The sequence below is a fragment of the Protopterus annectens genome, chromosome 2.part0, assembly GCF_019279795.1.
Source record: "Protopterus annectens isolate FY-2018-M chromosome 2.part0, PAN1.0, whole genome shotgun sequence".
Lineage (NCBI taxonomy): Eukaryota > Metazoa > Chordata > Ceratodontiformes > Protopteridae > Protopterus > Protopterus annectens.
In genome coordinates this window covers 1832571392-1832584819 of record NC_056728.1, presented here as the reverse complement: position 1 = coordinate 1832584819, position 13428 = coordinate 1832571392, and the positions used below count along the sequence as shown (strand labels likewise).

The window sequence follows — 13428 nt, the reverse complement described above, 5'->3', positions numbered from 1 at the left end:
ATGAGTTTCTCAAATACAAGATTATTTTCATCAGCACGACTTGTCAGGACGTATGCCTTTTTGCAAGAGGAAATAAAGACTTTGTCTTGATGGTCATCTTAGCTTACTATCACATTACTATTTTAACCCTTTTTTCAGACTGCAGTAAGAGTGAAACCCCAATGCAGAGAAATTATTGCTCAATTTTTATTTGGTTACGTTTACTGTACCTGAATAAATTATTAAAATCTATAAGCAAACGTTTATTTTACCAGATTCAGTCTTAACTGATCTCTAAAATTATGGTTACCTCTTTCCACAGCGGTCACAAACATAAGGTTTTTCTCCAGTATGTTGTCGCACATGTGCTATCAGTGAGCTTGCTTGAGTAAAGCCCTTCCCACAAATTATACAGACACATGGTTTTTCACCTGCAAGAAAATATTTGATTAACAGCAAGTGGAAAGCACTTTTTCTGGCACAAAGGTATATACATATGTATTATATGATTATCAGGTAATCCTCCTAATCACTAAGACAGAATAAGACAGATCACATCAAAAGATGTGAAATGTTTAACTTAAATCAAAGGAACAGAAAGTACAATTATGTAAGGAACTATCCACAAGAGCTGTTTGAGGAGGATCATTGTTGCAGTTATAAACTTTGGGAACAAGCTGCAGGTGAGGTCCTAGACCTCTTACCCAACTTCCAGAGCTTTGCACACTTCCCCACAACCAGGACAGGTAGACTTCTCCTTCCATGGATGTCAGCACAATCCCAGGATAAGGAGACATCCATCCAAGCCATCATCACGTCTTTCTTACCCATTCAGGCCTAAAGGGTACTTGCAAAGGGTTGTGTGGGCATCTATGGAAGCATCCAACTCCCCTCGTGACCTGCCCTCTCACAACTTTAGGCTTGGTCAAGCAAGAGGTTATGGCTTCCTTGGAGATAAGCGAGCAAAAGAAATAACATGGGTGCAGGGGGTGGATGAGGTAATAACCACTACAACCCTTAGATACCCAAGACTTTCCCACGAGAGTAAACTGTACAGGAGGTGGATGAGGTAATAACCACTACAACCCTCAGATACCCAAGACTGCCCACGTGGGAAAAGTGTAAGGGAAATTATACTGCTACACTAATCCTACTCAAGTATCTACTGTTATCATCAGTTTCTTATATAAAGTACAGTTACACAAGTCCTACTTACCTGTAACAGATGATGTTCGAATTCCTCACTGTCTCAGTGGTATTTTGGGTTATCTGCAAAGATAACCCAGTACTGGCCAGCTTTCAAAAGCTCAGAACCTCCTCCCTCTCTCTGCCTGTGACAATGGATTGGGTAAGCATATTCCGAGAGGGAAGCTTTTAACTGTCACAGGAAGTGAGTGTTCAGGCTTTTTTGATTCCACAAAGAAAAGAAAAGTACCTAAAGCCAGAATCATCTAGCAAGAGTAAATTCATAGCGAATCTCAGTAAAAAGAGTTCCAACAGTAACCACTTCAAAAAGGTTGCAACCCACCTCAACTATGTACAATATGTAGATAATACAATATGTAGATAATAGGTAGGTGCTGTCACTGGGGCAGTGAGGAATTTGAACATCTACTGTTACAGTTAAGTAGGACTTAAGCAAATGTTCCTCACTCCCATCTGCCACAGTGGAAGTTTTGGGTAGAATACTAAAGCTTAGCCTACTTGGGAGGTGGAAGGATAAGGACCCAGGATCCCCTGCAGAGTGGTCCTAGCAAAGTCTGCTCTGGACACTGACAAGGAATCCAGTTTGTAATGCTTTATGAAAGTATGAACAGAGGACCATGTTGCAGCTTCTAGAATGCTTCGTGTCCACCCCTTTGTAAAGTGCCACTGGAGAGGATAAGGCCCTAATCGAGTGAGCCTTAACCTTGGAAGAGATCTGTCATCATGGGAGTAACAGAAAACAATAGCAGAGGACAACCATTATGCAATAGTTTGCTTACAGACAGGATTACCATTCTTGTCCCCTGTATAGGAGACAAACAGCTGCTCTGCATTCCTACAAGGCTTTGTTCTGTTAAGGTAGTACCAGAACTGTCTGTGCGCTTCCAAGGTATGTAGAATCTTTTGTCCCCTGTTTGTTTTGGATCAGGATAGAACAGTAAGAGACTGATGGCTTGATTCAAGATAAGTTCAGAAACAACTTTAGGCAAGGATGATGGATTACTGCATAATAGAACAATGTCTTTTTAAATCAGACAGGGTTGTTCCACCATAAGAGCTTGCAACTCAGGGACTGGTCTTGCAGATGTTAGAACAATAAGTAAACCAGCCTGAATGGCAGGTTCATAAGGAGATAACAATTTTTCAAGAACAAAGTTGAGATCACAGGGAGGATGGATTGCTTTCAAAGGGGTTTCGTGTGCAACACTCCTTTGATAAGTTGTCTGACCACAAAACAAAATGAAAGGGATGGAGGCATATGACAACCCATCACTAAGTAGCTCACACAAATATTTGAAAACATGAGGGGTTGATACATTTTAGGACCCTCTCTTATTGGCTAGGCACCACCTAGACAACCTCTTCACTTGCAAATAGATTTTCTATTTGCAGGTTTCTTGCCTCCTTAAATGCCTGCTGCACACCCTCATGGAACAAGTGCCTGAAAGGTATCAAAATAGAAACATCCGGGCTGTCAGCTTCAATTGTTCCTAAGTGAGGATAAACCATTCACTCCTGAAGCTGTGTGAGCAGATCCAGTCTGTCAAGAAGCTTGTGGTAATTGCCCTTGGCCAACTGCATTAAAAGGGAGAACCAACTTTGCCTGGATTAAAGGGAGTTACCACAATGATCTTTGGTAATTCTTTCTGAATCTTTAGAAGTGCCTTGGAAATCACTGGAAAAGGTGGAAATGCATAAAGGAACATCCTCAACAATGGGAATGAAACAGTGTTTGTCCTCAAAGCATGGCTGCAAGGATGTCAAACAGAATTTTTTTCAGCTGCCAGTTTTGAAAGTAGGTGAACAGATCTACTTGAGGTGTGTTCCCCACATCTGGATCAGGTCTACATCACCTTGTCAAAAGCTTGATTGAGCAAATCACTATTTATCAAACTCAGTTCAGCAAAAGCTCAATTAAGCGAATTATTGTTTCAGCGAAAATTTTCCAAGTGAAAAAAAGTAGTGGGCCAGCTACCGACCATAATGAACACAACAAAGTTTAAAACTCTGCAAGGTGGGGGGCTTCACCTCCCACACTCCCCAATGTGGGGGGCATATGCCAACTTAGAGATCGCACCACAGTGGGAAAAGAGTAAATTCACGATGATGGCCAATCACATCCTTTCCTTGAGAAAAAATTTGCTGAAATGATCGCTTAAATGAGCTTTTGCCTAACTGAGTTTGATAAACAGTGTTCACTCAATTCAACTTTGGACAAAGTGATATAGATCCTCTGGATCAAGTCCTGGAACACATTTATATAGAGCTTCCACTCGTGAGGGGCTATCCAGGATCTATTTAGTCTGTCACTGTGTTTTTTCTGATGGAATGTAAAAGGCCTGAAGAGTCAGAGAATACTGTACATCTAGTTTTCAGACCATCACTGCCAACTTGCAAAGAGGGTATGACCTTGTATCCCTTTGCTTGTTTAAGTACCACATCATGGTATTGTTGTCTGTGACCACTAGAAGTGCAGGAGTCCATAAGTGGTGAAGAACTTTTCAGGCATGAATCACTGTCACCATCTGTTTTACGTTTATAAGCTTTGGTGTACCCTGAGGACCCTACTAGCCTTGTACTTGACTTGAACTCTTATGAACACTGCTCCCTATGCAAAATCTGAAGAGTCTACTGGACAGATTGGACTGGAGTTTGAAGACACAAAGGGAGTCCTGGATTCAGCGACATTTGATCCTTCTACCACTGCAGTTTCTGTTTCACAAATCTTAGTACTGGTACCTAGACCTCCAAGGGATGAAGGTGCTGGCTCCAACAATTCTTAAGTGTCACTGACTTTTTCTCGTGTGCAGCCTGGCTAGTAGTACAATGAGGCTCACTCATGCCATGAGGCCTAGAATTTTGCTCATGCCACATCTAGAAGACAGAAAAAAATGCCCCGATAAGTCAGAACTTTGTCTTCTGGCAAGAAGCCTGTCCTTTTTACTGTGTCTATCTAACATCCAAAGAACACAATTTATTGTGAGGGTGTGAGGATGGACTCTTGAAGGATCAACTTGAAGGAGTCCACGTACCTAGATAAAGAATCTGCATGAATCAGCAATTCGTCTGAATAAGGAAATATGTGGATGCTTATGGTTCAGCAATATGAAACCACTGAGGCCAGACACTTAGTAAACACTCATGGTACAGTAGACAGCCCAAAGGGTAATGCAGAGAAATGATAATGTAAGCACATTACAAAAATTTTCTGAAATTGGTAGCAATAGGAATATGATGTGTGTGTCCTTGTGATCAAGACTGACCATGAAACAATGGTCTGGAAGCAGTGTTAGGACCGGCTTTAAATTAAGCACTCTGAATTTTGGAACTTTTACAAAGGTGTTTAGAAAGGACAAATCTAGGACAGGTCTCCAGGAGCATTCCTTTTTTGGTATCAAAACATTCTGGAGAAAAATTCTTTGCTTTTATGTATTGCAGGCACTGGTTTTATGACCCTTTTACCATGTGATAGAGCACTGGAGGAAACAGCTCTGTATGGCCTGGTGGGTGTGGAGGAATTCCCCTGAAAAGGGGGAGGATTTTCTATTCACTGTTAAGTTTATGTTCCCTGTATTATTCTCAAAACCGATTTGCCTGAGACTATTTGTGGCCAGGCTGCAGAGCTGAAGGTTCTGCATGTAAGGATACAGCTAAATCATCCAAACTGTAAGCACTGTGTAAAATAAATTTCAACATATAGTCTTGATAATTTAGCATTCTAAAGGCTAGATTACTAGAAAGAGAAATCCTTTTGCCCTGAAGATCTAACTATTTTTTCCAAATTTTCAGGCAGCATTGGATTAGATGAAACCAAGGACTTTTTACCTGAGCAGGCAGCTGGGTCATCAGTCAAATGAGAAAAAGAGACTGGTCATATCTGAGGAGACCCTACATTATCTCTAAGCCTTTTTAGGAATTGATGGAATAGATACTGATGTCTTGTAAACAGCTTTATAATCATCTTCCAAGGCCAGTAAGAGACTGGGAATAGTCACAGAATTGGGCATATCATCCTCTATAAGGTCATATAACTCTATGTTCCAGACTACTCCTGAGCAAAAACATCACCAAATCTAGCAATAATCTGAGGAGAAGTGAACACTTGTTTGGACTTGAGCACAGGTCCGCCCTCTGAAGAATCAGACTGACTGGACTCAATGTCAGCTAGGAAATCACTACTGTCCTCATCAGATTCCTCATAATTCTCTGAAACAGAAAGGTCTTTAGTTCCATGTATGGGGACACAACCACTAGAATTAGCAGTCTGCAGAACACTCATAGCCAAGGAAGCCACATCAGCCTTATAAACAGCTATAATCTAATTATAAGATGGATGGATGAAGCTTCTGTTTCTTTTTCTTGTGAACTTCACTACTAGATAAAATACTTGGTCACAGAGTATTATGTTTTGCAAGGGATCTCTTTCAGTGGACTACTCCTGCACGTAAAGGGTTTGGTTCTCCCATATCTGCTCCAGGTACTGGAAAAGTCCAAGAGGACTCTTGTTCCATAATGGCCAGCAAAGCTACATTAGAGGGAAATGGGGTAAAAGGCAAGTGGTCTGCAAGTTGACTAGTGGGACCGACAGAATCACCAATTGTAGGCCTAAGCGTGTGTGTGTGTGTGTGTGTGTGTGTTTTTTCTTTTTTGAACTTTGTAATTAAGCAGGTCACCATATTGGTCAGCCATAGGGCTCTTTGTTTCTACTTGAGTGGTTGCCTCCTTCCCCTGTAACTGCAGTAAATTGACTCTTACATTAGAGCTGTAATACTTACCTTATAGCTTTAGGACACCTTAGGAAACCTTGTAAAAAAAATTCCCAAACTTGTATACTGTTGGTCTGTCTTTCCTGTTAAACATAAGTGAAATTACAGTGCTGAGTGCAAGTAACATTGAAGTACTGAGTGCAAATAACACAGTGCTGAGTGCAGATTTCAACTTATCTCTGGTGTGGTGTCTTGAGTCAATCAGGGTATTAACTGTAACCACTCCCACTGCCTTCTCTTTTCCCCCACCCCCCTCTTTCCTCAAACAGGTTAAACTGCTACAATTCAGTACAGGCATCATTTTCAAATCTAGGTGCTTAGGATTTCCCTCTCTCTTCCCCCCTTGGCTGACCTGGTGTGACTTTGTCTGAACTCTACAGTTCCCTACAAAACGGTGTCTACAGGACTGCAATCAGTTGTTTTCAACATTTAAACAGAGTAGGTTACACAAAAAGCATTTGTTAAGCTTTCACTTACAGTGCTTTGTAATTAAGCAGGTCACCATATTGGTCAGCCATAGGGCTCTTTGCTTCTACTTGAGTGGTTGCCTCCTTCCCCTGTAACTGCAGTAAATTGACTCTTACATTAGAGCTGTAATACTTACCTTATAGCTTTAGGACACCTTAGGAAACCTTGTAAACTGCAATAGCCCGCTACGCTCGGGCTCTCTTTGCTCCTCTCCCTGCCCCCAATTCCCTCCCGCCCCCCAGTACCTCTAAATTTATAGTACTATAGCCACTCCCCCACTTTCTAGATCCTATCTGCTTTCATCTGGGATAATTCCACCCACCCCCATTCTACTACCTACATTTAATAGCACATATTAGCTTTCATCTGGCATTCTTCCATCCCCCTTCCAGTACCTTTACCTCACCACTCTATCTTCTGGTGTTGCATCACCAGGTAAAACAGTTCCTTCACTCACTAGCTGAATCACATATAATGATATACTCCTCTTTACTACCCCTCTTGTTCACACCATACCTCCTTACCTTGTATGAAAACCAGTTTCTTACGGGATTTCAGGTCCCAAAAGGCCATACTATCACCCCAGCTGTAAATCCTTCCACCTTCAACCATACTTACAGTACCAGATCATATCCAACATCTTGTTCAGTCTATCAACATCTCAACCCCAGGCACATTGGTTCTAGATCCAAACACTACCACAAACTAATAAACAAATTCCTGAAGTTCATCACCAAGTATAGACTCAACCTAATACTTGGTGGTGATATTCACCCCAACCCTGGCCCACTCACTTCAGATACACATACCCCCTCTACTTGTAATCTAAGCTACAAACCTACAATTTATAGGCCAACTAACTCTCTCCTAGTCTGTCATCTCAATATTAGAAGCATTAATAACAAGGTACATGAATTGCATGCACTTCTGGATGTCCACTCCCCTGAGATTCTCTGTTTATCTGAAACCTGGTTAAAACCTAACACTAAAGACAATGAAGTGTTACCACCTGGGTACAACATACACAGGCTGGATCGTGCTTCGAGGAAGGGGGGGGGTTAGCTGTACTCTATAAATCTGAGTTGAATGTCAACATAGATGTAATACAACCTCCTCAGATTAATAACTCTGAGATTCTTGCCACCAAATTGCAACTTAATAAAAATAAATGCATTAATATCATCTGTATGTACATTCCCCCAGGTAACAATATATCTACATTTGAAGATATCCTGCACTGGTTATCATGTCACTACCCCCAAGAAACCCTACTACTTGGAGACTTTAACATAGACTGGGGCACCTGTTCCTTAGAATCCCCAACCACCCATATTAACCTGCATGCATTTACACAAATCATATCCACCCTACCAGGATAGGTAAACCCAACCAAAAAGAAAGTATACTTGACTGGGTACTCATAAACAGTCACCCCAACTGTACACCTCTGGTACCCTCCTTAATGGCCTAAGCGATCACCTTCTCACATATGTAATTAAGCACAAAACCATTAATTCCCAACAACCCTTACTCAGAAAGGTTAGAAACAATAAAAACTTTGACCCTGCCAAATTCCAACAAGAACTAAACTCATGTAATTGGTCTATTCTATAACACCTCCCCTTAGAGGAAGCAGTAGCATACTTTAACAACAAATTCCTTGAGATCCTTGATTTGCATGCACCTGTTCGTTCAAGGAGAACCAAGGCAAAAAAATTTTAAAAACATGGGCTTTATGGTTTCTGCCTCCTTAAATGCCTGCTGCACACCCTCATGGAACAAGTGCCTGAAAGGTATCAAAATAGAAACATCCGGGCTGTCAGCTTCAATTGTTCCTAAGTGAGGATAAACCATTCACTCCTGAAGCTGTGTGAGCAGATCCAGTCTGTCAAGAAGCTTGTGGTAATTGCCCTTGGCCAACTGCATTAAAAGGGAGAACCAACTTTGCCTGGATTGAAGGGAGTTACCACAATGATCTTTGGTAATTCTTTCTGAATCTTTAGAAGTGCCTTGGAAATCACTGGAAAAGGTGGAAATGCATAAAGGAACATCCTCAACAATGGGAATGAAACAGTGTTTGTCCTCAAAGCATGGCTGCAAGGATGTCTTAAACAGAATTTTTTTCAGCTGCCAGTTTTGAAAGTAGGTGAACAGATCTACTTGAGGTGTGTTCCCCACATCTGGATCAGGTCTACATCACCTTGTCAAAAGCTTGATTGAGCAAATCACTATTTATCAAACTCAGTTCAGCAAAAGCTCAATTAAGCGAATTATTGTTTCAGCGAAAATTTTCCAAGTGAAAAGAAGTAGTGGGCTAGCTACCGACCATAATGAACACAACAAAGTTTAAAACTCTGCAAGGTGGGGGGGCTTCACCTCCCACACTCCCCAATGTGGGGGGCATATGCCAACTTAGAGATCGCACCACAGTGGGAAAAGAGAAAATTCACGATGATGGCCAATCACATCCTTTCCTTGAGAAAAAATTTGCTGAAATGATCGCTTAAATGAGCTTTTGCCTAACTGAGTTTGATAAACAGTGTTCACTCAATTCAACTTTGGACAAAGTGATATAGATCCTCTGGATCAAGTCCTGGAACACATTTATATAGAGCTTCCACTCATGAGGGGCTATCCAGGATCTGTTTAGTTTGTCGCTGTGTTTTTTCTGATGGAATGTAAAAGGCCTGAAGAGTCAGAGAATACTGTACATCTAGTTTTCAGACCATCACTGCCAACTTGCAAAGAGGGTATGACTTTGTATCCCTTTGCTTGTTTAAGTACCACATCATGGTATTGTTGTCTGTGACCACTAGAAGTGCAGGAGTCCATAAGTGGTGAAGAACTTTTCAGGCATGAATCACTGTCACCATCTGTTTTACGTTTATAAGCTTTGGTGTACCCTGAGGACCCTACTAGCCTTGTACTTGACTTGAACTCTTATGAACACTGCTCCCTATGCAAAATCTGAAGAGTCTACTGGACAGATTGGACTGGAGTTTGAAGACACAAAGGGAGTCCTGGATTCAGCGACATTTGATCCTTCTACCACTGCAGTTCCTGTTTCACAAATCTTAGTACTGGTACCTAGACCTCCAAAAGATGAAGATGCTGGCTCCAACAATTCTTAAGTGTCACTGACTTTCTCGTGTGCAGCCTGGCTAGTAGTACAATGAGGCTCACTCATGCCATGAGGCCTAGAATTTTGCTCATGCCACATCTAGAAGACAGAAAAAAATGCCCTGATAAGTCAGAACTTTGTCTTCTGGCAAGAAGCCTGTCCTTTTTACTGTGTCAATCTAACATCCAAAGAACACAATTTATTGTGAGGGTGTGAGGATGGACTTTTGATGGATCAACTTGAAGGAGTCCACATACCTAGATAAAGAATCTGCATGAATCAGCAATTCGTCTGAATAAGGAAATATGTGGATGCTTATGGTTCAGCAATATGAAACCACTGAGGCCAGACACTTAGTAAACACTCGTGGTACAGTAGACAGCCCAAAGGGTAATGCAGAGAAATGATAATGTAAGCACATTACAAAAATTTTCTGAAATTGGTAGCAATAGGAATATGATGCGTGTGTCCTTGTGATCAAGACTGACCATGAAACAATGGTCTGGAAGCAGTGTTAGGACCGGCTTTAAATTAAGCATTCTGAATTTTGGAACTTTTACAAAGGTGTTTAGAAAGGACAAATCTAGGACAGGTCTCCAGGAGCATTCCTTTTTTGGTATCAAAACATTCTGGAGAAAAATTCTTTGCTTTTATGTATTGCAGGCACTGGTTTTATGACCCTTTTACCATGTGATAGAGCACTGGAGGAAACAGCTCTGTATGGCCTGGTGCGTGTGGGGGAATTCCCCTGAAAAGGGGGAGGATTTTCTATTCACTGTTAAGTTTATGTTCCCTGTATTATTCTCAAAACCGATTTGCCTGAGACTATTTGTGGCCAGGCTGCAGAGCTGAAGGTTCTGCATGTAAGAATGCAGCTAAATCATCCAAACTGTAAGCACTGTGTAAAATAAATTTCAACATATAGTCTTGATAATTTAGCATTCTAAAGGCTAGATTACTAGAAAGAGAAATCCTTTTGCCCTGAAGATCTAACTATTTTTCCCAAATTTTCAGGCGGCATTGGATTAGATGAAACCAAGGACTTTTTACCCGAGCAGGCAGCTGGGTCATCAGTCAAATGAGAAAAAGAGACTGGTCATATCTGAGGAGACCCTACATTATCTCTGAGCCTTTTTAGGAATTGATGGAATAGATACTGATGTCCTGTAAACAGCTTTATAATCATCTTCCAAGGCCAGTAAGAGACTGGGAATAGTCACAGAATTGGGCATATCATCCTCTATAAGGTCATATAACTCTATGTTCCAGACTACTCCCGAGCAAAAACATCACCAAATCTAGCAATAATCTGAGGAGAAGTGAACACTTGTTTGGACTTGAGCACAGGTCCGCCCTCTGAAGAATCAGACTGACTGGACTCAATGTCAGCTAGGAAATCACTACTGTCCTCATCAGATTCCTCATAATTCTCTGAAACAGAAAGGTCTTTAGTTCCATGTATGGGGACACAACCACTAGAATTAGCAGTCTGCAGAACACTCTTAGCCAAGGAAGCCACATCAGCCTTATAAACAGCTATAATCTAATTATAAGATAGATGGATGAAGCTTCTGTTTCTTTTTCTTGTGAACTTCACTACTAGATAAAATACTTGGTCACAGAGTATTATGTTTTGCAAGGGATCTCTTACAGTGGACTACTCCTGCACGTAAAGGGTTTGGTTCTCCCATATCTGCTCCAGGTACTGGAAAAGTCCAAGAGGACTCTTGTTCCATAATGGCCAGCAAAGCTACATTAGAGGGAAATGGGGTAAAAGGCAAGTGGTCTGCAAGTTGACTAGTGGGACCGACAGAATCACCAATTGTAGGCCTAAGAGTGAGTGTGTGTGTGCGTGTGTGTGTGTGTGTGTGTGTGTGTGTGTGTGTGTGTGTGTGTGTGTGTGTGTGTGTGTGTGTGTGTGTGTGTGTGTGTGTGTGTGTGTGTGTGTGTCTGTGTGTTTTTTTTCTTTTTAGGTGCAACCATGTTTGATGGGGATACCAGAGTTAGGATCCATCAAGATAGGGGAGAGACCACAAGCCAGAATAATAAACTGACAATACTGGATAATGTATCACAAGAAGCATGTCCCAATGCAACTAAACTCTGCCAAACAGTGTTATTACAAAAAAAAGTTTGAAATGTGTTCAGAATTCTTTCCCAACTGACATAGATTAAAGAATTTCCAGTACACAAAGTCCAAACACTAAGCAACCAAAGTGCCAAACCAGTGGTGAAAATCAGCTCCACTCACTTTAACCGTGTTAAACTGCTATAAAATAACTTAAGAGCAATTTAAACTACCTTTTCCTCTCATACAGAGTGAAATCTTCACAGCGCATTCATATAACTTCATTAATGGAAGAATCACAATCTGATGTTAACACACAGAGCACAGCAGAGTCAAACAGTAAATAAAGTACAAATGCTGAGAAAAAAATAAAAGTTCTGTAATACTTCCTTGTCAAAAGATGAAAATGAAGTTACAACAGTTAACGACAAGCCTCTAGTGCCTAACAGCACACTTGCACATAGCATTTCTGACAGAAATACTAAGTTTCTTCAGAAATAGCAAAAATAAATGTATGCCAAAAACAGAAGCCAAATAAGCACTGCTACAAGCAGCAACTCCCAGAGGAATTACTGTAAACAGTGACAGAAATAAAATATTAAATATATGCATATTAAACAAACATTAAAATAGGAAAAGAATAACAAATCTAATAATAAAATGGTTGGGGCAAAATGGGAATGATGAACATCTTGCACCACATTCTTTATATAGATCACTGTTACAGTTCTAAGTCTTAACAAGATTTCTAAAACTCTGCCCAAAAATTGAAAAGCTGAATATCTGCATGGGGTAGGAGACCTAGCAAGATGGTGATGGTGAAACATGCACTAATCCCTAAACAGGGTCCAGTCTGTAATGTTTGGAAAATGTGTGCACAGATGGTCAAATGTTTGTTGCCAGAATTTGATGGCATCCACTTCTCTAATTTAGGCAACGGAAGCTGTTGTTGCCCTGGTCCATTGCAAGGATGGCCCACTGGAAAAATACCAGAAGCTAATGCAATGAGCTAGTCATAAGAGGTTTGCTATGACACGATTCCCCTTCCACATTAGCAGCAAAGGAAATAAAATGTTGCTATGTGCTTTCTAATGTCATAAGTACAATAGGATGGACAACCACTTACTCAGAAATGAAGATAGAGAGACAGGATGCCTCCTTATATTGTGGACATGGTAATGTCAATGGATGGAGGAGTTTGCCCAGTTTGTGGGGAAGGGTGCAAAATTTTGCCGCATAGGCTTGATATCTGCAAACTTGCCTGTGACATGTTCCCAAGGGTTATGAATACAAAAGTGATATGTATGATGAACATCTGCTTTCAGACAATAAACTATGACAGTAAAACAGAAATCTCTTTTTGTTCTGATACTGCCATCAGATAGATGCACACTACAGGAACTCTTGGCAGTGGAAGATAACCATCGCTTTGTCAACATATGAGACACTAGTGTCTCATGTTTCACTTTCTAAAGAAAGTGTGGTTATCCCATAACTTCAAAAACAATGAAACTTTAATGAAAAATGTCTACAAACTACTCTAGCCAGCTGAGGAATAGCACTAACAAAAACTATAACGGCAGCTGCTACCTAACCCTTTAACTATGACTGACGGGGTATCTCACCACCAAAGTTACAGAACTGCTTGTGCTGAGAACGTTTCAGGGAATAATTACACTAGCCCAGTTTTTGTTTTTTATTTCACTAATGCATTAAGTTAAAAAAAGAATTAAAAATTAAGCCAGGAAGTGAAACACAAAGCTACTAGTTGGCATGTCATCTCATCTTTCCTACTCCCTCACAGTAACAAGACATGACTA

General features: G+C 40.8%; 1 protein-coding gene across 1 annotated transcript in view; it reads right to left on the bottom strand.

The window, feature by feature from the left end:
- The window catches only part of ZBTB17 (zinc finger and BTB domain containing 17), a gene marked incomplete in the record, with an annotated part of 1293515 nt that overhangs the window by 369689 nt on the left and 910398 nt on the right, over positions 1–13428 (bottom strand). Inside the window, 1 exon segment of the mRNA XM_044060452.1 lies at positions 290–410. Coding sequence (XP_043916387.1) covers positions 290–410 — 121 coding nt within the window.